At 46.4% G+C, this 25,196-nt stretch overlaps 1 protein-coding gene across 1 annotated transcript; it reads left to right on the top strand.

Annotated features, from left to right (window-relative positions):
* Positions 1 to 19,428: 19,428 nt before the first annotated feature.
* ADAMTS1 (ADAM metallopeptidase with thrombospondin type 1 motif 1) lies at positions 19,429 to 24,767 on the top strand. Its single transcript, XM_062515293.1, has 9 exons — positions 19,429 to 19,924; positions 20,152 to 20,498; positions 20,952 to 21,084; positions 21,467 to 21,634; positions 21,906 to 22,192; positions 22,419 to 22,605; positions 22,706 to 22,881; positions 23,686 to 23,861; positions 24,026 to 24,767. Exons 1-9 carry the CDS (start codon positions 19,429 to 19,431, stop codon positions 24,765 to 24,767), a joined length of 2,712 nt encoding a protein of 903 aa, XP_062371277.1.
* Positions 24,768 to 25,196: the final 429 nt, after the last annotated feature.

Genomic DNA, 25,196 nt, shown 5'->3' with positions numbered 1-25,196 from the left:
CTTTTCTAATAGAACCTTGTAATTAATTTTTCATGCTGATGTCTCCCTTATCCTTTCACATTTCCACAACACAATGCTGGGAATTTTTCTTGTTCCCAAAAATGATGCTTTCCAAAAATTTATTCTTCCCAAAAGTAAAAGCAATCTCATCCTGTCCAAATCTTACCCCATGTGTGTATCTAATCTATTGATTGCTGGGATTTTTATGAATTTGGGATTTTGCCCTTTATTAACTTGGAGGTTTTGCTTTCTTGTGTTTTACAAATTGTGAATGAAATTGGATTTCATTTCATTTTCAGAAACAGTTTATATACGCCCAGGAACAGCTTCTCTTCCTAGGCTGTTAAACAATGGCAGTGCAGCTTTACAGAGCTGTCAGTACCTACAGAGGGGCCCAAGGTCTTTACAAAAGTATTATCACCACGGGGATACATCAGTGCCTCCTCCACAGCTTTGCATAACAAGCTGCAGTGTCACTGCGATCATGGCAGGTCCTGTCTTCCCAAAATTCCATTTTCATTTCTCACTTTAGAGTTTGCAGCAGCTCAGAGAAAGCCATTACTGGCAAGGGAAATCCATTGGTGTACAAATCAAATGGAGCAGATACAGCATTACAGACTTTCCCAAATGTCCAGCACTGCCATAATCCCATTACCATGCAGGGACTGTTCTGTATCAGGAAGATGAACTCGTTCTCTCTTAATGCACTTTCCATCTCATCATACTGTGATATTTCACCTTATCAGAAACTACCTGTAATTACATGTGAGGAGGGAGATATTTATTCCCAAGATTCTCAACTTGTAGACACAAATCTCATTTTTAGGTGGGGATGCAAGATGGATTTGATCCAATTCCAGTATTCTAGCCAAACTGATCTTTTTTTTTTTTTTTAAGGGGAAAAAAAACCAAGCAAACAAACAAAAACAACATCAGTTTTGGAAACTTCCGAGTACATCCAGTAATCAAACTCAAAAATGTATAACTCTTTCCACATTGTTTATGCTGTTACCTCATTCTCCAGTTTTCCAGTACTCTCTGAAGTTTAAAGCAATAAATCCATCATACTTAGACCACTTGCCATTCTAAGCTGACCCAAGGACAGGGTTGAAGAATAAGTACATGAGAAAAATAATTCAACAAAAGCCAAGGAAAAAATATTGTTTTCCACGCTTGGAAGGCTAGGGTGGCAATTTCTTTGCTTTCCTTTGATTTTCTGGGTGGAAAACCCACATCTAATTGAAAAGTCACTGACATTTTCTCAAGCAGCTGCTCAAGAAGGCTTTGTTGTAGCAATCTAAGGCTGAGCCTATTAAAACGGCCATTTTGGCCACTGCCACCTTAGTGACTGTTCCAACTGTTGCCAAAGAAACACAGTAAGACAAGGAAGTTTGATGAAATTCTGGAACACGTAGGTGTGGGAGAAAGGAGGGTGAAGAGCCCTTGCTCCTTTTGAGCTTGAAGCTGCTGAGTAGCAGGTGCTGTGTCCTCTCCTGATGGGATGCATCCCATGCCCGTGGAACATTTTGCTGCTGATCAAAGGCCAAGTGCCCTGGTGAGGTTTGCAGATGTGAATTGTGCCCTAGTAACCACACAAGGGCCATACAGATGTGCACATAAACTACATTTTGGGGAGCAAAAATGTGCAAATTGCACCTGCAATGCAGCCGAGAGGCACACTGGAAAGGAACCCTGTAAAGCCGTGGAGGTACTGGAGAGGAACATCACCGTGAGCACCAGTGATGTTTTAACTTTCATATTTTCAAGATTTTTGCTGCATTAGTGTGGAACTCTGAACTTCATACAAAGTGTTAGCAAGTTCTCCTCACAGCTCAATCACACAAAACAATCCTTTTCCAACCTGAGAACCAAGGACGCCGCTGCAGCTTCAGGCCCAGAAAGTGCAAACAGCAGAGAATTGAGGAGAGCAATCTGGGAGGGTGGGACTGCAGAACCTGGAGCTGGAATTGGACAATTAACCCCAATATGGAAATGGACCAAAACTTATGAAAGTGTGAAAACTCGTGACCCGGTGTCCATCTTGGGTCCATCTTGGGTGGAGCCATGGCCGGGCTCTTGTCCTGCCCAAGGTGTATCCTTTGAAGGTCTTTTTAATAAATATCTACTTTATTCCTTTAACATTCCCTAGCTCTGTTCCAGGTAGACTCTCCAGGCATCACCAGGACGGTCCCGTCATGCCCCAGAGCATCGGGGAGCTCACATCTTGAAATAGTTGAGAGCTGGCAGCAGGCCACCCATGAAAGGGCTGAGATGGCAGCTGCCCAACAAACAGGCTTAGTTACCTTAGTAAAGGTGGTCTGTAACTAAAGGGGAGCAAAAATTGCACTGGAAACTTTCTGAGAGCACTTTAAAGTGGTCGATTTGAGGCGGGCCCTGCCCACTGGAAGCGGGCCTTTGCCGAAGGCCTCGCTGCGCTACGCCGGGGTTTGTCCAGAACAAACAGCGCTGGGTGCATTCTGTGTGGGCTGTGAGGAATGTTTTCTCACTGATATTTATGTGGCATGCTAAGATCTGACAGGCATCCAGAGGGGGCTTTGGGGCCAATATTTCATTTTAAATACACGCTGCACACGGAGGAAGGAAAGCAACATGCAATGGCATTGCTTGTGAGGGGTGATGCTGGCAGCAGAGCCGAGACAGGCTCCGTATGGAGAACCAGAGATAGAGGTTGTTTCGACAGGAATTTGAGCTATGAAAGGATTTAAGGGGAAATTACCAACCAGTCTGGCATTCAGATGCCAAAATACACAGGCAGACTTGGCTGCACAGGCGCGCTGTAATGCTCCTCAGCTTGGTTTCAAAGGGAGAAAGGGAAGTGGCAGGACCTGGTTGTGGAAACCTCAGCCTCTCCATGCACGCAGGGAATTAAAAAAAATCTTCGTCACAACACCACCCCTTTACTGGGATCAAATCAAACTCTGAAGAGTTCTGTATGAAGAAGTTCTCCTTCAGAGAACAGAAGAGAGAACCAAAGGATGCTTTGCTTTCCTCTCCATATTTAGTGTTTCGGGATGAGTTTGTTGTGCCTTTTTGGCTATTTTTTTCCCCCCAAAATAGGCCAGGTGGAGATGAAGCCAGACACTAAGGCAAGTTGTGATGTTGCTGTGGAACAGCTTTGCTTCCAGAAGGTCTCTGCCTGCCTCAGCCTGCTCAACACTTTCCCAGTATGGCTCTGGTCTCAGGCTCCTCTTCCCCAGAGCCCACATCTTCTACCCCTGGAGCCATTTCCTTTGGCTGCATTCATAATGTGTATTTAAATCATCACCTGGTTTGCTTTCATAGCTGGTCAGGTTTCTAGAAATAATGAAAAGAGGATGTCTAATACCAAGTAGATTAGGGGGAAAAAAAGCCCACATCAGAAAAAAACAAAATTAGGAGGTGTAGTTACTTCTCATTTACAACTACGAAAGAGAAAAAGAAGGGGAAAGCTCCAAGAAGGAACAGTATCTATGAACCGTATCTCTTTTTTCTCTTGAATCTGGATGTAAGCCATAACCAGGCAGCATCCAAAAACTTTGGAAAACTCAGGGAGTTAATTTAGATCTCACAAAACTCAATATCTTGGGCTAAGCTTTAAGATATAAAGCAGAACAGCTAAAATGAGAGAATAGAACAGCAATTGAGGAAAATATACTTTAATTTTCAATTACATACAGCAAGGAGGGAGAATTAACTACGAAGGGAGCCCAGACGGTTTAGGATAATTTCATACAAGGTTAAAATTAACAGATAAATGTAAGTGGAAAAATTTGATTCCAAAAGGATAACTATGGATTTCCATTAGAAGCAGTAGCCGAAGAATTCATAGGCCATTTTTTATGAGAAGGTGGATATTGTTACTAAAAAACTGAAGGCTGCAGCCCAGATGGGTCTAACATTTTAAGCCTTTTTAAAGCCTAGTTGATTTATTTAATTAGATATTCCAGGAGGCTCCTACTCCTGCATGGAAGCAATGGTAGCTGCTTTAGGCATTATAACTCATGAAGGGGTGGGAGTGAGTCAGTCACTCCTGATGTACCTCTGTAAATAACACTGGTTTTCAGAGCAAAGGGTTAGCAGGGGAAAATAGAATTTCTTTGTACACCTGCTCAGGCCAGGAAGATGCACCTCAGAGACACGGGGTTTAGGCATCAGCTTGATCAACAAGATTAACCCCAAGGGCTCATGGTTAAAAGAAGAATTCTGGGACCAGGGTCACAGTCCCTGCTGGAGGTGCATCATGACCATGGGTGTCAAAGGCTCCTTGAAGGATGATGTAGGTGCTGACCCCAGAAATTTGTGAGGATGAAGGGATAAATCCTGCCTGGGAGCCAGTCCTCGAACAGGGGTGTGAGGCCAATTCACCTGACTTTGTCCTGTGAGTAAATTATTTGGGACACAGCTCAAAGCACTGCAGGGAAAGTAGCTGGAGGACCACCAAAACTACACTGGTGTCTATATGGCAACAGACAGAGGTTATTTTAGCAGTGTGAAATGTTTTCGGATTCCAACAGCATGCAAATAGTGCCAGAGTAATTTGCCAGTGACAATAATGTGTGGTGTAATGCTGAGGATGAAAAGCCTTCAGCTGGGTTTGACCCAGTATAAACCATCCCTGGTTTCTACTCCAGTTGTTTGCAGTGTTTATCAACTATATCTGGGCTTTTTATCTAGGTAGTATCCAGCACTTGAATAGAGATAAATATTAAATTATGTCTATAATTAGATTTACACTTAAAATGTAACCTTTATTTCTAAATCATTCCAGCAAATTTGTAAATCCCATCCTTAAAGCTTTTGAAAAACATACTCTTTTTTCACTCTGCTATTAAACACCAGAGTGTGGCTCCAGCCAAAACCTGAAATCCCACGCAAGGCAGATTATGTTCAGCTCTCTGGCTGTCTGTGTATTTTCCTCTTCTATGTACCTTACAAGCCAAAGCCTGAATTCAGCCCTAAAAGCATATCCTGAGCATACGCTTGGGAGACCGCATTCAGGATCCTGCCACCCATCAGATTAAGCTGATGGATTCTATCAGGATTGGTAGTTAAACCATCATTTCAAAAATGGCTCTTTACTTAAAGCCTTTTTCTTTTTTTTTTTAATGGTATGGTAGTTATGGCAACTGCTTCCTGCCACCTTTGCTGCCAAAAGCCACAATCCATCCATGAAAAAGAGCTCCTCCATCCAAACACATTTTTCAGTGGACAGCAGCATTCCCTGGCTGGAGCACACTCTTCCCTTCTGCCAAACAAAATGTGTAGTGAATGTGAGCTAAGAGTGAGGAATTAAGTGAACTCCTTACAAATGACTTTGTATTTTTCACATACATGCAAGAGACAAGAAATAAGAACACCTCTCAGGAAGGGTTGAGGGAGAGAAGAGGGTAGCAAACCCCCAGGGATGTTCAGTGAAAGAAAATGTTTTCCTTTCTTAGAACACATTTGGAATTCAAACTCTTAAAAGTACTGGCATAATACTAATTTAAAAATTGGTGAGTTATTTCCCCTTTTCCCTTAGTTTTATTCTACCTTTGAGGTCAGTGGCAGGATTTCTCAAGTCTGGGGTATTTCCTGCACGATGATCAAAGTTTACTGTATAAATTTGAAAATAAAATGTTCCTATTCTTTGCTAGTCCCACAACTCTGTTTCTGTGGGCAGTTCTTCCTGGTCTTGACACAAAATAAGGCTTAAATTTCTTGCTCGACAACATAGTTTTAGAAAAGCTTCACAACTGCTTTTATAGACTGTATTAATAACTATTATTGTCCCTCCCTAGGTGCAATTCCAATGCAGAGCTATACGGATCTTGCTTGTCTTTCCCTTGCTTTGTCGGCTGTGACCTTTCACCACTCAGAAAATAATTAGTACATTTTCCAGCAGATAGCTGGATGTTTTCATGCCCTCTTATTATGGGAAAACATTGTAACAGAGCACTGGAGCAAACAGCTCAATATGCTGTTCTTTCAAGCCCCTGTGCAGCAAAACAATTCAAATTTACAAGAATGTCAAAAAATTGAGGGAATCAAGAATGAGCAGCCGCTCATAAAGCCGGAACTCTGTAATGTGGACTGAATTTTTGGAAGTTTTCTCAAAATGCACTGCAACCACCATGATTCAAATCCCTTGAGGATTTTTGGCTGCCTGTGAGAAGATAAGGCATGAGTTCCAGGTCTAATTAGGCATTGCATGCACTGGGGTCATTAATGATTTCCACCACAGTAGCTTCAGCCGACGAGATATTTTGCAAACAAATGGCAGAAGCACAGTGTGGGCACCCAAACATACATACAGGACACAAGCTGGAAATCATGGGAAATAGAAGGGAAGGCAACAGCAGAGACATGGATCCAATCCAGAATTTGAGGTCAATATTATCAGCTTTTACTTCCAGGTTCAGCAACACAGTTCAGCAACAGGAGAACCAGAAGAAATGAGAAGGCAAAGCTCATACATATGATGCCATGAAAGCAAATGATGTTTGCATTTCCAAGGACTGACTGATTAATTCATTGCTTAGATTTTCTCCCAAGTAAGTTATGCTGGGGTGATCCAGGCCTAGCCTAGCTAGAGATAGGCTAAAGATAGTGCTGCCATTCAAAGCCTAATCCTATTCAAAAACCCCCATGTTCCCCTTAACTGTGAAGTTGAGCTGCAAGATTTCAGAATTTGTCAAGGCTTGCACAGGTCAAATGAAGTGGTGACAAATAGGCACCAGAAGATATCCTGCCTCCTGATTCCCTGCTGAAGCAACTGGAAGACATGAAAGTCTTAATGATCCTGGTTTAAGTCACACAGTGAGCAGAACCACAGCCAGGAATGCATCGTGGGCTCCTAGGCTCCAAAATAGTGATATAAAACAACTGTTTCTCTGTTACCAGGATTTTTCACAGCTGCTTTCAGCATCAGGTTTACATTCACAGTTATTTTCTCATTCCAGCCACCTCTTGGAGCTGCATCCACAGAAGCAGCTCCACACTGCAGACAGGAGCACTGGCTCTGCCTACAACACCTTTAATTAGTCAAGCCAGGTACCTTCAGTAAGTGGCAGAGAACCCCAGAATCACTGGGGTTGGAAAAGGCCAAGGCCATCGAGTCCCAGCTGTGACCGATCCCCACCTTGTCCCCAGCCCAGAGCACTGAGTGCCACCTCCAGTCCTTCCTTGGACACCTCCAGGGATGGAGACTCCAAACATCCCTGGGCAATGCCTTGCAATGCTTAACAACCCTTTCCATGAAGAAATTCCTGCTGGTGTCCAACCTGAGTCTCCCCTGGCCCAGCCTGAGGCCGTTCCCTCTCCTCCTGTCCCTGTTCCCTGGGAGCAGAGCCCGGCCCGACCCCCGCCCCCTCCTGTCAGGGATTTCTGCAGAGACAGGTCCCTCCTGAGCCTCTTTTTCTCCAGGATGAGCCCCTTTCCCAGCTCTGTTCCCTTCCCTGGACATGCTCCAGCCTCTCAACGTCCTTCTTGTAGTCTGGGGCCCAGAACTACCCAACTTTGTTTCTTCTGCACCTGACTGAGGCTGCATTCGATCCCCTCATCTAGACCATCAATAAAGAGATTAAACAGAACTGAGGATGTTAAACAGGACTGAAAAGCAAGCACCTAAGAGGTCTAATGCTTGTGGCTTTTGTCCTTGACCTTAGGATCAGATGAACAGTGCCCCACAGGCTCCTGATTCTCTCCTGTGGACTCGGTCCTTATGGATGGAAAATGCGCCTCCCTTTGACCAGACAAATCCATCCCTGGGCTCATACTGCTCTACAGGCTGCATTATGGAACAATGGCTGACTTTTCTGGGAGTAGATCTATGAAGAAACACTGCCATTATAATTTATTCCAGTGGCACTCTGTCTGCCAAGGCTGCATTACATTGCTCCTCTTATTTATTTATTTTTTAAAGCCTAAATATATAAAATTGTTGCAACTGTTTAATGGTCTTTCAAGAATGTAAAAAAAAAATATTTTGACACTGAGGAAAGGATTTCTCCCATGACTTTTGGATGTGCCTCTGAACAGCGTTTATAGGTAGCTTTTGGATTCAGCAGGGAAAGAATGGGGCACTTCACTTGTGCTCTTCTTTTCAGCCTGCAGTGGATGTCTGTAGTGTGTCAGCTGGACTGCACATTCCAAATGTGTGCTCCTTTCCAGTGACAAAGGGGCACGGGGCTCAGATGCAGACAGCCACAATGCAGATGTCTGAGGCTGAGTGAGATGAATCTCATTCTGGGTCTCAAAGGGCTCAAAGTGCTTGGGAGCAGTATCCTGTTTCCAAAGAGTGTTCAAGTAAGAACTCAGTTCCAAATGGCCATAATTCTTTCCAAAAACTGACTGGATGAAGGCAGGTTTGTTCTGCAGCATTTTTTTTTCCACTGAGCTACCATTGTGAGAATTAGTAATGTTCCAATTCAACATCTCTCCCTCCCTATCATCCCTCCCCTTGACGTCCTCCAGGTCTTACTTCACTGCAAAGTTATCTTCAAGCCCAAAGTAAGAAACTGTACCTCCTCTTTTCTATAGAAAATATCTGCAGTGCATTCAAATCCCCTCAGAATGTGAAGGTTGCAATGACTGTCAGAAAAATGCCAAAATATATTCCTGCAGAGGGACCTAATTTTCAGGGTTTTTTAAATTAAAATTTAAGTTGTTTAAAATCAAATTAGGAAGGCCTTGGAGAGATACACAAGTATTTGCTTCACTTGGCCTTGATACACAACATCAAAATTGTAACTACAGAGCTTTTCAAGACAGTTTTTAAATTAAGGATTTGCAATGGTTATTAGAACTCAGTATCCCCATTGCACATCCAATACTGGCAAGCCTTTAGTTTCAAGGAGCTGGGACTGTGAGATCCAAAATGTGACCATGAAATACACAGAGGCTTTGACTGCTCTGCATTGTGCAGAATCTCTTGGTGAGGAACTCTTGTTGCTGTGCTACCAGCGCAAAGGGAACCCAGCTCCTCACCATTTGCTGTGTGTGCTTCCACTACCTCTCCTCTTTTGCCTTGTTTACTCCATGCTGACTAAATGTAATCGAGCCAGATGCTGCTTTCATGTGCAGTTTTTCTGCAGGTGGCACTCACTTCTCTTGAATGTGCTCCAGCTCATTCCTTGAAGAAAACCCCAACATCCCAGCTTCTTATTTTGATTATAACCAAATAGTTAGGCAGCAAGAAATGAGTGAATTATTGAACTCATGGAGGGGACAAGCTTTGGAGCAACTGGTGCAAATTTTTGTGTCTGGTTCCTGGGAAGCTTCTTTCCATCCTCCTACTTTAGCTGTAGTTTTACAGGCAACCACATTCAAAAGAGGAGCCTCATAAAAAGGGGAGTAAAATATTTGTGGAAGGTGTTGGATCTCTCAACTTCTTTTGCTACCCAAATGATTTCTGCTCCAAGCAAAGGTGGTGCTCAGTGTCCTTTCATTTGTATCATTTATTATTAACATGTATTTGATTAAAATCATGAAACTGAAGTAATTGTAGAAAATTACTCCCACAGGATGTGAGGATTCCTCCTCTAGCATTTTCTGTGAACACTCTCATCATTATGGTTTGCTATAAATTAGAGGACACTTCTGAGTTTTTAGAGGTTATAAATATGAAAGGGGTGGTTTTTTTCCTCCTTCAACTATTACATCACAAAATGAAAAGTGACTAGCCAAAACATGTCTTGTTCTTCCTATTGCAGAAAATAAGCTAATTTAAAAGTCAAAATAAGCAGCCCTACCCATTAGAAACGGTAGTGACAGTCAGCCCCTTGCTAACACTTGTCATTCCATGTAGCTCCACAGGCTTTGGTGGGATGGCTCCACATTGCACCCACATAAATAAAAATACCTTGGGCCCAATAACCACAGATTTATAAAGGTCAGTGTACAGCTTTTAAAGAAACAAATATTTTAAGTGCACTGCCTAATTCCTGGGTAATTTTAACCCGTTTTCACAGCTTACCAAATGTCATATTGTCATGTTTACAAAAACATGAATGCTTTCATGTGGGCCTAGGAAAGTCATATTTGCAGTGCAGAGTTTACCTGCTTATATAAAAGTCTCCCCAATGTTCCTGTTGGTCTAACATAGAATTATCTAAAATGATTCCTACTTTTGCACACAAAATTACAGAATTTAGCTTGTGAACTACTTCTGAGTATTATTAGCAAATTTGGTGGGGAGGGGGAGGGGGTGCCTGTGAACAGGACTAAAGGTTATTTAGTGCCATCTTTTGGGTAGTCCTAATACTACAGAACAGCTTCATCAAAGCAATTATAGATTTGCCACCATTTCTGTGCCTAGGAAGCCACATGTTACTTGTTTCTAGAGAGTGTGGGGATGACAAAAACTCACTGGGAGCTGGAATTGCTGAGAGTGTTTCCATACTGCATAAAGAAGCAGCCCCTCAGCCCTTTCTTAGCACACACATCCCCAAATCCCCAGCAGCAAAATACTTTCCTATTTAGAAACACTGGGTTTTTTCCAGCTTTGGCCAATGTACATGCTATTTTATAAGATAATAATCTGCGTATTCAGTCACACCCTATAGCACCAAATTTCCTTCTCCTGCCTCTCAATGTAGGATCGATAATAAACTCACTAATTTGTTTATTTTCTGTCTCTACTCAATATTCCTTGCTTGCCCAAAAAGTAGATCTATGCCAAAACCAGACAAAACCCAAGCATTCCAAACTCCAACTTAACACCTGCTCTGACAATGCAAGAACTAAAAGTGCATATAAAATATTGCTCTCATGGTACCTGGTACATGATAATTACAAAATCTACTCATAAACCAATAATTTTCACAGGCTTTCAAATAGGATTAGATTATAATGCCACTTTGAAAAATTTGGTGATCAACTAATACGGCCTTAGGCAAGAAGAAATTCAGTGTACTGAAGTAGGTAATGCTTTCCTTCTGCCTTAGTGGGATGAAAGGGCTTTCTACCCCAACTTGTGGACAAATGAGACACTTCCACAGCGAAGACTAATTTCACCTGGTAGGCAGAGCACAGGGCTTGGAGGTAGCTGGGCTTTGGTGCCCCTCAGGAGCACAAAGAACAGGTCAGGGTTTGTGCTGTGTTCCCTGAGCCAGAGGCAGCACACACAGAGCCAAAGGAATTACTCATGTGTGGAGCAGCATTTATTTACAGCACTTGGCCCTGGAGTCTAGAACACCAGCTGATCCTTTTTGTGCTATCTGTGAGGGTCGAAATGACATACAGAGCAAGCTTTTGGACAAGGCAGCCTCTCCAGCAAAATGCTGATGTCTGTAATTAAACTTATCTCTGTGTGGTAATGTTCCCCAGGCACTGCTTCCTGCTCCAAGTGCTTGTTGGAGGCTTTCTGGAAGTGTCAGAAGGTTTGCATTCCCCTACTCTTGGATAATCAAAACTGCCTGCAAATTTGTTTGGATGTTGAAGCAAGTTCAGGCAGGGAGTTTATGCACGGATGGTTTGCAGCATTTGAGGGACATGTGTCTGGAAGCTGCTTCCTTCTCCAGTGCATCCTTTCCTCTGCCAGGGTAGGAGGTAGATACATGTAATTCGGCCCTGAAATTCAACTAATTCAATTTTACAGCTCTGTCTCCATCCCTCCTGCTGGAAAAAACATCTACACACGTGCCCTCCCTGAAGCAAAAATCTTGAGTTTATGTCACTTCTTGCAGTTTCTGAGTGCCTGATGTCATAGCTGGAGTGTTTATAGCTTTTCAATTTGTTTCCGACACCATGTTTGAGTTTGGATCCTTTTGAGGAGGTAAAAAGAGAATATTTTTCTTGGAGACCTTTGAAATCCAAATTGCAAAGCTGGCAGGGCCCTCTCAGTTAAATTTGGGTTCACTTTTCTGCCTTATTAGCAATTTCTTTGCACAACCTCTTTTAGCTGGTGTATTAACCATATAAAGTAAAGCCAGCTCAGCTGGCATCACTAGAATTAAATAAATGTATGGTTTTATAAAGTGGAAAATTTTTACCTATTTGCTAAAATACCTGATGATGCTTTGGTTTTAAAAAGTATGCTCTATGTGACAGCTGTGCATATTTGCACTGGAGCTGGGATTTTTATACCACACTCAGTTCATACATGGTATTGAGCAACAGCTTCTGAGATTTTGAAATAATCAAAAAAGGAAAAGTGGGTGAGGGAAGCTTGGAAATTGTGCTGATCTACATGGGGACCTTGGAGGTCTCAGGGAAGGGGCTTCTCTGGTTGGCTTTGAAGACATATAACGTACAAGCAGAATGGTTACTGGAATAATTGGAATAACTGGAACGGCAGCCTCAGAAGTCCAAGATGTCTCCTCCGGTCCATATCTCTCTTTCAATCCTTCTCTTAATGGGGACCAGCCCTGCTCCTGCCAGTGCAGCCCTGAGGATCAGCCCATCAGCAGCCACATGACCTCAACCAGCACCTCCCCTGAGCCCAACCCAGCCCAGAACAGCCACAAAGAGAACTCTGTGTCTTCTTCCCCCACTTGTATTTCCCAAGGGACACGAGGATGTCCCTCTGCCCAGCGTGCAGCTGAGGCAGCCAGAGCCAGCTGCAACCCAAATAATTTGGGGTTGCCTCAGCTGTGTTCCCCACGGACCCAAAGTGGGCACCAGAGCCAGGCCTCTTTCCCAGCAGGAGAAGGCAGTGGATATGATTCCACCTTCCAGTCATGTCCATCTTATGGTCATTAAGGATGGCTGAGCTTGTGCAGGCAATTGAATTCATTTTTCTGATAAAAAATGTCCCATGTTAAACAATGATGCATCTTTCTGCCTGCAATATTGTAACAGCATACCTAAATATATTTGGAAATAAAACTTAAAGTCCTCTGATTAAACCTAAGGTGGAAAAAACTGAGAGAATGAGTCAAACTACTGAGATTAGCTGTTAGATAGAATAATACTGGGAAAAGCTTTCCCCATGCCTATTTTACCTCTTCCCTCTCTTCTTAGGTCCACAATAGCAAGGGCTTTGCATTAGGGTTTGCATATCTAAGTAAGAGGAGAAACTGAGTGATGCTGAATGGAAGTTACAGGTTTTGTCAACTGACTTTTTGATGTTTGGTCTTAACCCAGCAACAATGTTTCTTTCAGAAGCCCTAAGAGCAACAGGAGTGAAAACACAAATTTGGTTTGCCTTGGTTTACTACTGTCTGTTTATTTCCTGCTGTGTCTGTGGGATAAACTCATATCGGGGATTGATGGGTGTTTTGTTTGAAAAACTTCCTTTCTTGTAGAAGACACTGCACATGCTTCCTCTCAACACCATTTGTAAACACAGCATTTCAGCCAAGTTTTATAAAGCTTTTGGTCCTGTGAGGGCTTACCACGATGCTGGGAGTTAAGACTGACTATAAATATTTCCAGGAGCGGGGCCGACGTGTTTGTTGAGTCCCCTTTGTTCACATTTTGTGCCCCAGCCCCATGTCCCATTGCTGCACAGGGGGCTGCTCCTGGGAGGGAGGTATTACCAGCAGGATTTGCAGTTGTGCAAGAGAGGTTTTGTGCCACGGGGGCTCCCTGAGCTCAGCCAGGGAGACAGGCCCAGGCTTCTGCAGGGAACTGGGACAGAGAGAGAGGTCAAATCTTCCCAAAACAGGAGGAAGCAGAGAAGGGAGGCTCTGGCTGCCACTCTCAGCTCCTCTTCCCACAGCACCCACCTGGCAGCCAGAAGTTTGCTCAGTTCACGCACCTCCTTGGGGATGTGCCAGTGAGGGACAGCCAAGAAAGGGAAGAGCATCAACTCAAACCCGATGGAAACAGCCTGATCAATTTTGGCAGTTCCTGGTGGTAGATTATGGCATGGCTTGCAAATCATACAGTGTTAAAGAGGAGCTCTCCTGGGCTTAGCACAGCCCTCCATTCCCCATCCTCCAGCTCCACTTGAGAGCAAGGCAGAGGAGCCAGGAATTAAGGGGGGAAAAGTAAGGTAAGCAGGCAAGATCTTGTCTTTGCTCCTCACCGTCCCACTCTAATTGGCAGTACATTAAATTAACTTTCCCCAAGTTAACTCTGCTTTGCTTGTGACAGTAACTGATAATTGAGCTCCCTGCTTTTATCTGAATTCACGAGCTTTTCTATCTTATTTTCATCCTCCTGTTCTGCTAAGGAGGAATGAGGGATCAGCTGACATCTAGCCCACCACGATACCCTGCAGTTCTTTGCCTAAGATCAGTGTTACAGCCTTTCATTTCTCTCATTTCATTGATAAAATGGAAACACTAAGCATCCCAATGTGATCATGTCTTGCTTCCAGTTCAGCCGACCTTGTGATTAAAACAGCATGTCAGTGTTGACATAGAGAAATGATGTGGATTTAGGGAGACCTTTTTTTGGAGTTCGCTCCATCCTACGGCACCTAAACAGTCAGTAAGACTTACATGCCCTTCTGCCTGATGGCAAACAAAGATTTCCCATTCACTTCATCCCCAACACTAAAAGAGAAGCAAAAAGCAATCTGAAATTAAATCCTAACATTAGGAAACAAGGGGGATAGAGAGCAGAAAAAAAAAAAAAACAAAAAAAAACCAAGTGAGAACCATCCCATGTCCTGTTCAAAATGTGCATAAAACTGCCAAAAATCATGAGGCCCATCCTGGAAATTATGGCATAACTACAGGTTCTGCAAATGTCTAAGAATTGCATTGATGCAAAAAAGGTATTTTGTCTTATTGCTAAGAAATTGCTAAATCTCTTTGTGCCTAAGGTTTTTACCTGTTAAAGGATAAGCCTCACTAGGGGATTTGAAGAGATACTCATTACTGGCAGTGAGTTGCTCATTTGAGCCCCATCCCTACAAACCAAGGGGAAAGCCCATCCAAGCTTTTAGCAAAGCATGGATTAGATGAGTCTAAGCACGTATATAAATTGTTTGGATAGTGGAGAGTGGTTAATCACTTTCCTCAAAGGTTTGTGCCATTTGTTAAATACACTCACTGCCAATCAACTTTTGATTATTCAGCATAACAGGGAGGAAGGGTGGGGGAAGAGGGGAAAAGCCAGACTGAGAGAACTGATACTAAACTGCAATGAAAATGTTTGCTGCTAATGTTCAAATGTCTTGACGCTTTTTATAAGTTGTATCAGAGCATTATATGGGATCTGGTCAGAAAGAATGATCAGCACATCCAGGACAACATGGAAACATGGAAACATTACTGGACAGTGGCTTTGAAATGAGTGTGGCATCGCAGACAGAAATCTGAAAGGTAAAACATTATTAATAGGTGCTGGAATGAGTTTTCATTAGGAGAAATTCCACTGAAACTGTATCATGCCTTGCAGTGCTTGTGAAATCCTCTGTCCACAGGAGAAAGTGAGGGATCTGTCGAAATCCCAGTGTGATAAAAATATCAAAATGTCAGTGGAGCTCAGGGCACTATGAATGTGCCCCTTGCCATTTGCAATGGGGCTTCAGAGCCATTGTTAAAGCTATATTTAACTTCTGAAACACTTTTAAAAGCAGCCATACCATAATGCAGAGTTTTGTTTCACTTGATTGCTTTTATTTGATCCCTGGCAGTTGTTTTGACCATGAAAATTCAGATTTAGGTCAGCTGTTCAGAAGAAATTTAGAGGGTGGTGCAGCTTCTTCAGAGGGAATACTTTTACTACCAGAAAGTGAGACACAAAGTCAGACCTCAATAGTCTTTTGAACCACTTATTCTGGATTTATATGGGCTATGGACAGGTCTGAATTCACATTCCCATGCAAACCTCCTTCTTTTTAAATAGCAAAATATTTGACTCACACAGCCAGAAGTATCAGTCCAAGCTCCTGCTGAATCCCATTTTGATAAAACTTTATGAAGGAAAGTAGAAAGAATTGGGAGCAGCTCACTTTGAGTGCACACAGGCCTACACAGGCTATTTAGCAATAAAATTTGGAGGCTGCCCAAATTTCTGCATCTTTTTTTTTAAAAGCAGCTTTGATAATCAGTAATTTAAAAGCAGAAATTACAGAGAAACACATCACCACGTTAAATCCCATTATTCTCCTCCAAAAAAAATAAGTGTACTTCCCATTAAGGTGATGATGGAGATTGTTTTGCTTTTTCCCATTTCTGCTGTTTATCAAAATAGGCAAAATTAGAAGTTTTCTCTCTTAACCCTTTTATCCTACTAAAAAACCCCAACAGTTAATGGCTTCAAAACGAACAATAAATGGAAATATTATAACTAATCACGTGTTACACAAAGACATCGTAGAGAAACAATCCCCAGAAATAATCTTGGAAGTGTTTTTCAGGGGACTTTTTCAACAGCATCAGGTCTTTTATTCAATGGGCCTAATGTGCCATCTGCTGTTTTAATTCTCATTGAATTCCTAAATTATAACAGTTTTTGAAAGAAGCAATCATTCTGCAGCACTGAAACAAATAAGGTTGGGGTGGTTGATTGTGGTGACTTTTTTTTTTAAATTCTGGAAGCAGCCATTATTGCAAACAGTGGTGAAGAAATTAAAGCTTCAGCATTGTTAATACTGCTCAGAGACCAACAGGACTTGGGTCTGAGCAATAAAAACTGTCCTTACGGAGCAAAAGACAATGATCTGACCCAAAAACAATGATATGGTGGCGCTATCTGGTGGCATACTTGGCGTTACGCTGTCTTGTACTCCTGCTTGGATTTAGTTTCTTCCACCAAGCGCTAGAAATTTCTTTTAAAAGACAAATTGTATGCTTTTTCTGTGTCTTTATCTAAGAGAAATCCTGCAAAAGGTCACTGTGTTTCTTTCTAAGTCTTGATTCACAGAAACTGTGATTGCAGCGGGCACTGATTTGGTATGATATAGATTAAAAACACATATACAGAGGTTCCAGTGGCCTGAATAATCCAGTTAAACTCATGGGGATTGTTCACATGAAGCAGTTCAACCACTTAGCAGATGATCCAAGTGGTGATCCAGGTGTGACAGACAGCAAACCTGTTATAAAAGTTACTTCCCACTCGCCACTGCAATTCGTGTTCAGGTAATGCAACAGAACGGTTCAGTTCTTTGCCAGAACACTTCCCAGGATGTTACATAAAGGCAAGGAAAACTTCTGTCCTAATCAGGGAACTGTAAAACTCCCTGCTAAAATATAATGGTTTTCCACCAAGAAAGCTGGGAGATTAAATTTTCCCGTAACAATTTTTTAGAGGCGAGTGCCACCTGGTGGAATATGGAAAAGACTTTTAAGCCTGAAAAAGCTGTTTTAAGGTGGTCAGGATCTTTTAAAATCAGAGAATTAACATCAAAAAACAGCAGCAAAACCAAAGGTGCATCTGACAGCTGGGTGGACACACCTTTGGTGGCCTGGCTGTGGTCCCTGCTGATCTATGAGTGACACTGATCATGCTGACAGACGGAGAGATTTTCATATTTTTAATTCATATATTTGCAAGAGTCTGTTACTTGAACCAATGCAAGTTCAAAAATAAATTATGAAGATGCCTTCCTTTCCATTCCACGTTTCTATTTCCAGGCTTTTAAAGTGGTAATTTAGGGAACTAAAATTGGTATCATGTGCAACACCAAATTAATTAACAGCGTGAATGAATGGTACCTTTGTTGTGTTCTATCCTAGAAAAAGCACAGCAGAGCTAGGCACACACCGATCTCAAAGGTAGGGGTAGAGATTGACACACATTTCCAACTAAAATGAAAAATTAGTCGTAACTGAAAGGATTTTTCTGCTGCTGATGTATTAACAGGCAGCAGTCGCAGCCTCTGGAAGTCAATCCAGCATTTCCTGCTGTGTCCCAAAGAAAATCCCACATTTGAGGCCTACTTCTGATTTTGCTCATCACTCTGTGGGACAAGAGCACTTTTGTTGAGCAAGTAGCTGGGAAATTGGGTTCATCTTTTCCTACGTTTCTTTGAACAACTTGAAACAATGCGCAATTCTAAACTTGCAAGATTTACAGAACGCCATGGGAAATGGATGTCTTGTCAGAACTTAGCAGGCAGTCAGACTACGCTATTGACACACACATGTGGTTCCAAGTTTGTCTGACATGGTTTAAATTAGGAAGAAAAGCCTCAGGGTGATTTGATTTAGTGGCATAAATGGGACGCTCCATCCCAAGAAAACAGTGGCTACATGAAGTTTTAGAAATATTTGCCCTATCCCAAGGTCTTGCTCCTTCTGTTTTCCGTCCCCAAGTTTCATACTTCTATTAAATGATGTGCCGACAGACACACAAGCATCTTTGTTGCATTGGGAAGCCTAGGAGTTGTCACCAACAGGTATACACATTCTGTTTTCTATTCACACCTTTACTCACCACTTCTTTGCCCTGCTCCTCCAAAGAGGCCTCCAGAAGCAGAAAGCTGGAGCTGCGCACATAAAGAATTAAGGGGATTAGCAGCACCACCATGCTTGGGTTATGGCTTCAAAGGAAAATATTGGCTGCACCTACGTAAACGCTTCTGTTTAAGTGATTGGAAAGGAACCATTTCTCAGAAGTACAGGTGCATGACCGACTGCAGCTATTAGGGCCGAGAAAGGGCAGGAGTTGCTTGGGAAAGGGGGAAGGGGAAGGAGAAGGGGGAGGGGGAATCAAAAAATGAAAAAATAAAATTAAAAAAAAGTAAGATAAATAGAAGGAAAAGCCATGAAGCCGAGCAGGGATGTGCCCCCTCCCTTCCCCGCCCCAGGAGCTCCGGACCGTCCACCTGCCGCTGCCCGAGCCCCGCGGGGCGGGGGACGGACCCGCAGCGCATCCAGGCGCTCCCGCGAGAGACTCCCCGGGGCGCGCAGCGCTCGGAGCCGGGCACGAAGCACCCCCGGGGGCAGCGAAGGGGCGCAGGCCAGCCCGCTGCGGCAGCCGGGGGCCGACCCCGGGCCGTGGCGCTGCCGTCCCGCCCCGTCGGGGGCGGCGGGAGGGCGGCGCGGCGGGGGCCGCCCGCGGGCGCGTTACGCACGCGGTGATCTCAGCGGAGCGGGCGCGGCGGCAGCGCCGGGCTGGGGGCGGCACGGCCGGACCCCATAAAGGGCGGCGGCGAGCCCCGCTCCCGCACTCACCCCGCACGGCGGAGGCGGACCGGCTCCGCTCCGCAAAGGACGGGAGGGCTCCTCGGCGCCCTGGAAGTGCAGGCGGGACCGTCCCGGGGCTGCCGGAGACTCGCCGGAGCGTCCTCCCCGCCCGCCGCTGCTGCAGCCGGGGAAGGCTGAGGAGGAAGAGCGGCAGCCAGAGCAGGACAGAAGACAGAGGGACGGAGCGAGGGGGCAGCGCTGCCCTCGCACAGCCGCGTTCCCCGGCATCGCCGCCGCGCCCCGGCCATGGGGAAGCCGACGCCGCCTCTGCAGTGACCGCGGGACGCGGCTCCCGCGCGGTGCTCCGCCGGCAGAAAGGCTCAGACACCCCCCAAAACCTGAAAGCAAAAAACCCACATCTTCCATATCCATCCCTATATAAAGTGAAATAAAGAAAGGAGAAGGGCTGCGCCGAGCGATGAGGAGCGGGGGGCGGCTGCCGGCGCTGGCGCCGGTGCTGGCGGCGCTGCTGGGGCTGTGTAGCGCCGAGCGCAGGGCGCTGGTGCTGCCGCGGCGCCTGGGCGCGCCCGGCGCCCGCGAGCGCTTCCGCCTGGAGGCCTTCGGGGAGCGCCTGACGCTGGAGCTGGAACCCGACAGCAGCTTCCTGGCCCCGGACTTCACCCTGCAGTACCTAGGCGGGCCGCCGCCGCCGCCCGAGGACGACCTCTCCCGCTGCTTCTACTCCGGCACGGTGAACCGGGACCCCGGCTCGGCGGCCGCGCTCAGCCTGTGCGCGGGGCTGCGCGGCGCCTTCTCGCTGCGGGGCCGCCAGTACCTCATCCAGCCGGCGCCCGGCACCGCGCACCGCCACGGGCCGCACCTCCTGCACCTCCGCGGCGCCCCGCGGGCCGCCCGCTGCGCCGTGGCCGAGGCGGGGGCCGGGGCGGAGGGGCCGGAGCCCGTCGAGCCCGCAGGTACCGTGGGGATGCCGCGCCGGCAAGGGTGGTGGTGGGGGATGGGGGTCTGGCGGGGATGCCCGGACGCTGCTTGCCCCGCATCCCAGCCCGAGGTGCCCACCTGGGTGCGGGGACCGCACGGACCTTGGCTGCGCATCTTGAGGGTTCCGTGAATTTGGGCTTCTAAACGGCGCTCTCTCGCCGTGCTCACCTGCGCTTTCCCTCCCTCCCTTTTTCTAACGCAGAAACGAGAAGCAGGAGGAAGAAGAGGTTCGTGTCCAGCCCCCGCTACGTGGAGACCATGCTGGTGGCCGACCAGTCCATGGCTGAGTTCCACGGCAGCGGGCTGAAGCACTACCTGCTGACCCTGCTCTCCGTGGCCGCCAAGCTGTACAAGCACCCCAGCATTCGCAACTCCATCAGCCTCGTGGTGGTGAAGATCATGGTCATTTACGAGGAGCGCAAGGGCCCGGATATCTCCTCCAACGCCGCCCTGACTCTGAGGAACTTCTGCAGCTGGCAGAAGCAGCACAACCCGCCCAGCGACCGGCACGCCGAGCACTACGACACAGCCATCCTCTTCACCAGGCAGGTGAGGGACACCGAGGTCACATCCAGCCCCATGCCCGCTGCTCCCTATGCCCTATGCCAGGAGACCTCCAAAAAGGTGTCCAGAGACAGTCGTGTGTCACCGCAGCTGCAGCGAAGCAGGCTCAAAATTAGATGAGCTGCTTGTTGTTTTATTCAATTTTTTGCAGCATGTCTGGTGAAGCTCACAGTTTGCGTGCTGTCTTTGTAAACTCGCAGCTTGGGCACTCTGTTCCTGCCCCATATATTTTTAGCAGATTTCAGATGGAAATTATGCATTTCACTTCTACGTGTAACCCTCGCCTATGTTCCAGAGACGTATTTTTGCCATCATACCCATTGAAGTGCTGAATATTTATGCTCTTTCCATAAGTAAAGGCAAACTGCCAGGGCTGGATGGCTCTTGCCAAGGTTAAGTCTCTGATCTGATTAATAATGAAACTGCCTTTTTTTACAGGACCTGTGCGGTGCCAAGACATGTGATACTCTTGGGATGGCTGATGTGGGAACAGTTTGTGATCTAAACCGCAGTTGCTCTATCATAGAAGACGATGGTTTGCAGGCTGCCTTCACAACAGCCCACGAATTAGGTACTTGAAACTTTGCAAAGCCATTTTCTGGGATTAATTGAAGCCAGCTTGATGCCGTAAAGCCCAGCCTGCACCTCCCCGGAGCAGTCGGGAGGAGGCAAAGCCCTGTCTTGGAGCAGGCTTTGACTCTGGAAAGCAAATCCGGCCTGCACAGCACTGTCTGCAAGAGCTGTGTGTGTGCCTGCAGGAAAAAAAAAAAAAAAAAAAAAAAAGGGAGAGAAGATACAGTGCCATCTGCTTGAAATCTGGGAGCGTTCAGATTTGGGTTATTAATTACAGACCAGGCCTTGAGCAGCTCTAGAGCAATATTTAAAATACTGTTGGTAATGCGTAGCACAGACTTCCTAAAGTCACAGACTTTGCTTTTCTCCTTTTCTCAAAGGCCACGTGTTTAACATGCCTCATGACGATGCAAAGCAGTGTGCTGGCATCAATGGAATGAGCCGGGATTTCCACATGATGGCATCCATGCTCTCCAACCTGGACCGCAGCCAGCCCTGGTCCCCATGCAGTGCCTACATGATTACAACATTTTTGGATAACGGTCATGGTAAGGTTATTAAGCTTTCCACTCATGTGGCGTTTAAGCGCTCATGCTTTACTGCTATGCTTTTTTTTTGTCTTAAGAGTGCTTTCTGCTTCAGCACAGACTTAACCTTTCGCATGCTGTCAGTGAGTTTGGAAGAGCCTCATTTCTACAAAAATGGTGGCACAAATGGGCTCAAACGCTTATGTTACAAAGCAAGTGCAGTTCCCTTTTAAAATTGAACCCACACATTATCTGACTTCTCTCTTTTTCCCTCTTCTTTCTCCTTTTTCAGGGGAGTGTTTGTTGGACAAGCCCCACAGGCCCATCCAGCTCCCTTCGGACTTGCCTGGCACGCTGTACGATGCCAACAGGCAGTGCCAGTTCACGTTTGGAGATGAGTCCAAGCACTGCCCTGACGCAGCCAGTACGTGCACAACGCTGTGGTGCACCGGCACCTCGGGAGGGCTGCTCGTGTGCCAAACCAAACACTTCCCTTGGGCAGACGGCACCAGCTGCGGGGAAGGGAAGTGGTGCATGAATGGCAAGTGTGTGAATAAGACTGAGAAGAAGCATTATGATGTAAGTAGTGAAAAAGAAATGGCCGCAGCTTGGTTTGCAGAGCCACGTGGGGAGCGCTGTAGTGGGAGGGATCTGTTAGGAGGGGTTGATTCAATGCTGCTAAGCCAACTTAGGGCATATTTTTTAATGAGCTTGGGTAAAAATGAGCATGATGGTTGCTTTTATGGTGTGGTTTTGCATGGGCTTTCCTGTATTAACTTGTGTCCTGCTTTTGCTGTCGTTCCAGACACCAGTGCATGGGAGCTGGGGGTCCTGGGGGGCGTGGGGCGAGTGCTCCCGGAGCTGCGGTGGCGGAGTGCAGTATTCCTTCAGGGAATGTGACAACCCTGTCCCCAGGAACGGGGGCAAGTACTGCGAAGGGAAACGGGTGCAGTACAGGTCCTGTAACATCGAGGACTGCCCTGACAACAATGGTAATTTTTCCCCATTTTTGACACCCAGGATTGGTGTGTTGTGGAGGAAGAGCACAGAGAGAGATGATCTCGTGCCCACCTGTCTTTTCTCTGCGTGCAGGCAAAACGTTCAGGGAGGAGCAGTGTGAGAAGCACAACGAGTTTTCCAAGTCGGCCTTTGGAAGTGGACCTGCAGTGGAGTGGACACCCAAGTTTGCTGGTGTGTCTCCAAAGGACAGGTGCAAGCTGGTTTGCAGGGCCAAGGGAACGGGATACTTCTTTGTTCTACAGCCAAAGGTATTTCAAAACTGCACCTCTTCCAGCTTATCATGAGGAGGATTTTTGTTTTCTCTCTTTATGTGAAGGGTCAAGCAGTGTAGAAATCTGAAATTTTCTTTCTCATATTTAAAATGGATTATTCCTCCATGTACAGCGGGATCATTGCTAACACGCTTTAAGTGTTTTGGCACAATCCTTCCACCTCCTCTACCCACTCCACCCTGGTTTCCTTCCCTCTCCTTCCCCCAATCTGATTGCATTGAGATAGGTTTGGAAAACTCTGAGGGATCTCTGCCAGAACATTGGTGCTTTCTCATACTGGTTACTAATATGCTGACAGCTTAAAATAAACACAAGGAAAAATGTTCATCTTGCATAGCTACTTGAATTTGCTGTCATCAGATGGTGAGAGCCAGGAACTACCAGGGCGATGACACAGAGGGTTTTTGTGGAATAGCAGTCCTAGAAATAAAGGATGTGCTGAGCAGCACTGAAAGCAATGCTGGCAGTGTGCTTTGAGGACATGGTTGCCTTCTAGTGACACTAGAAAGCAACGGGGCGCGCTTTTTTTTTCTATGAAGTCAGTAAAGCAGTAGGTCTTTTGGAGGGAGGTGTTAATGAAAACTGAGATTATTTTCCCCTCTCACCGTGGCATCATTTTTGCAAGTGAGATGAAGTAGCACCACATACCTCCAACTACTCCAGTTTTTAGTTTCCAAAGCCCTGAAAACGAGTGCTGCATGTTTCCCACCTGTCCGTACTTTGTGTTAGGCAGTTTCCGAGCGCTGTGCGTGTTGTAATGAGGCTCCTTGTGTCCCCAAGGTGGTGGATGGCACCCCGTGCAGCCCCGACTCCACGTCTGTGTGCGTGCAGGGCCAGTGTGTGAAGGCCGGCTGCGACCGCACCATCGGCTCCAACAAGAAGTTTGACAAGTGTGGCATCTGCGGGGGCAACGGCTCCACCTGCAAGAAGGTGTCTGGTACCCTTGTGAGAGCCAAGTGAGTGTAGGGCTGCTGCCTCACCTTGTCCTCGTGGGTGGGGTTCATCCATTAACGAGCTGCATGCCTTGCCTTCTGACAAGTCTTAGTCTTGTGCTGGGAGGCTTTTCCCCCTTCCCAGCGGGGAGCGGAGGACTCAGTCTTTCTCTTTTCTCCCACGGCAGACCCGGCTACCACGACGTGGTCACCATCCCAGCGGGGGCCACCAACATCGAGGTGAAGCAGCGGAATCACCGGGGCGCCAGGCACGATGGCAGCTTCCTGGCCATCAAAGCCGCCGACGGCACCTACGTCCTCAACGGCGACTACACGCTGTCCACGCTGGAGCAGGACATCACCTACAAGGGCAGCGTGCTGCGCTACAGCGGCTCCTCGGCCGCCCTGGAGCGCATCCGCAGCTTCAGCCCGCTGAAGGAGCCCCTGACCATCCAGGTGCTGACGGTGGGCGACCTGCCGCAGCCCAAGATCAAGTTCACCTACTTCGTGAAGAAGCCGGCACAGCCCGGCTCCGACAAGGCGGCCGGCAGGAAGAAAGAATCCTTCAACGCCATCAGGGAGATCATCTCCTCGGAGTGGGTGATCGAGGAGTGGGGCGAGTGCTCCAAGTCGTGCGGCTCGGGCTGGCAGAGGCGCGCCGTGGAGTGCCGGGACCCGCGGGGCCGGCCGGCCGCCGACTGCGCCCGTGAGCTGAAGCCCAGCAACCTGCGGCCCTGCGCCGACGTGCCCTGCCCGCAGTGGCAGCTGGGGGACTGGTCCCCCTGCTCCAAGACGTGTGGGAAAGGCTTCAAGAAGAGGTTGTTGAAATGTGTCTCCTCCGACGGCGGTGTGCTGCCCCAAGAAAGCTGTGAGCCCTCCAAGAAACCCAAGCACCTGATAGACTTCTGCAACGCCACGGACTGCAGCTAGATAGGACGACTTGGGAAAGCTAAAACGTGGGGCGTTTTTTTATTATTTTATTTTATTTTTTTCCTTCAGACCAGTGCACTGAAAAACACAAAGGAGGGCTAGAGGCAGCGCCTGTGTTTTTGCGTAAAAAAGTTAATGGTGAAGATCCGTGGTGGGACAGTGCAGACAGCTTGGGTTGGCTTTGCATCCCAACAATCTCCTGCCAGCTGAAAAGTGGATGGGATAGCAGACCCGTGTCATTCATTTCTCTTTAGCAGATAAGGCCCAAAGGCATCAGAATTGCCTTTTTTAAAGTCTGTTACAAATTAAGCCAAATGTGAGCAATGAGATGCATTTCAGCAAACATTTTGGGGTTTGGTTATTTCTGCCTTCTTTTGGATTTATCTTGTGGTACTGATCAAATCCCCACGTGTAGGAAGGGGAGGGAAA

This window comes from Cinclus cinclus, chromosome 2 (genome assembly GCF_963662255.1).
Source record: "Cinclus cinclus chromosome 2, bCinCin1.1, whole genome shotgun sequence".
Lineage (NCBI taxonomy): Eukaryota > Metazoa > Chordata > Aves > Passeriformes > Cinclidae > Cinclus > Cinclus cinclus.
This window is presented reverse-complemented; position numbering and strand designations above follow the sequence as displayed.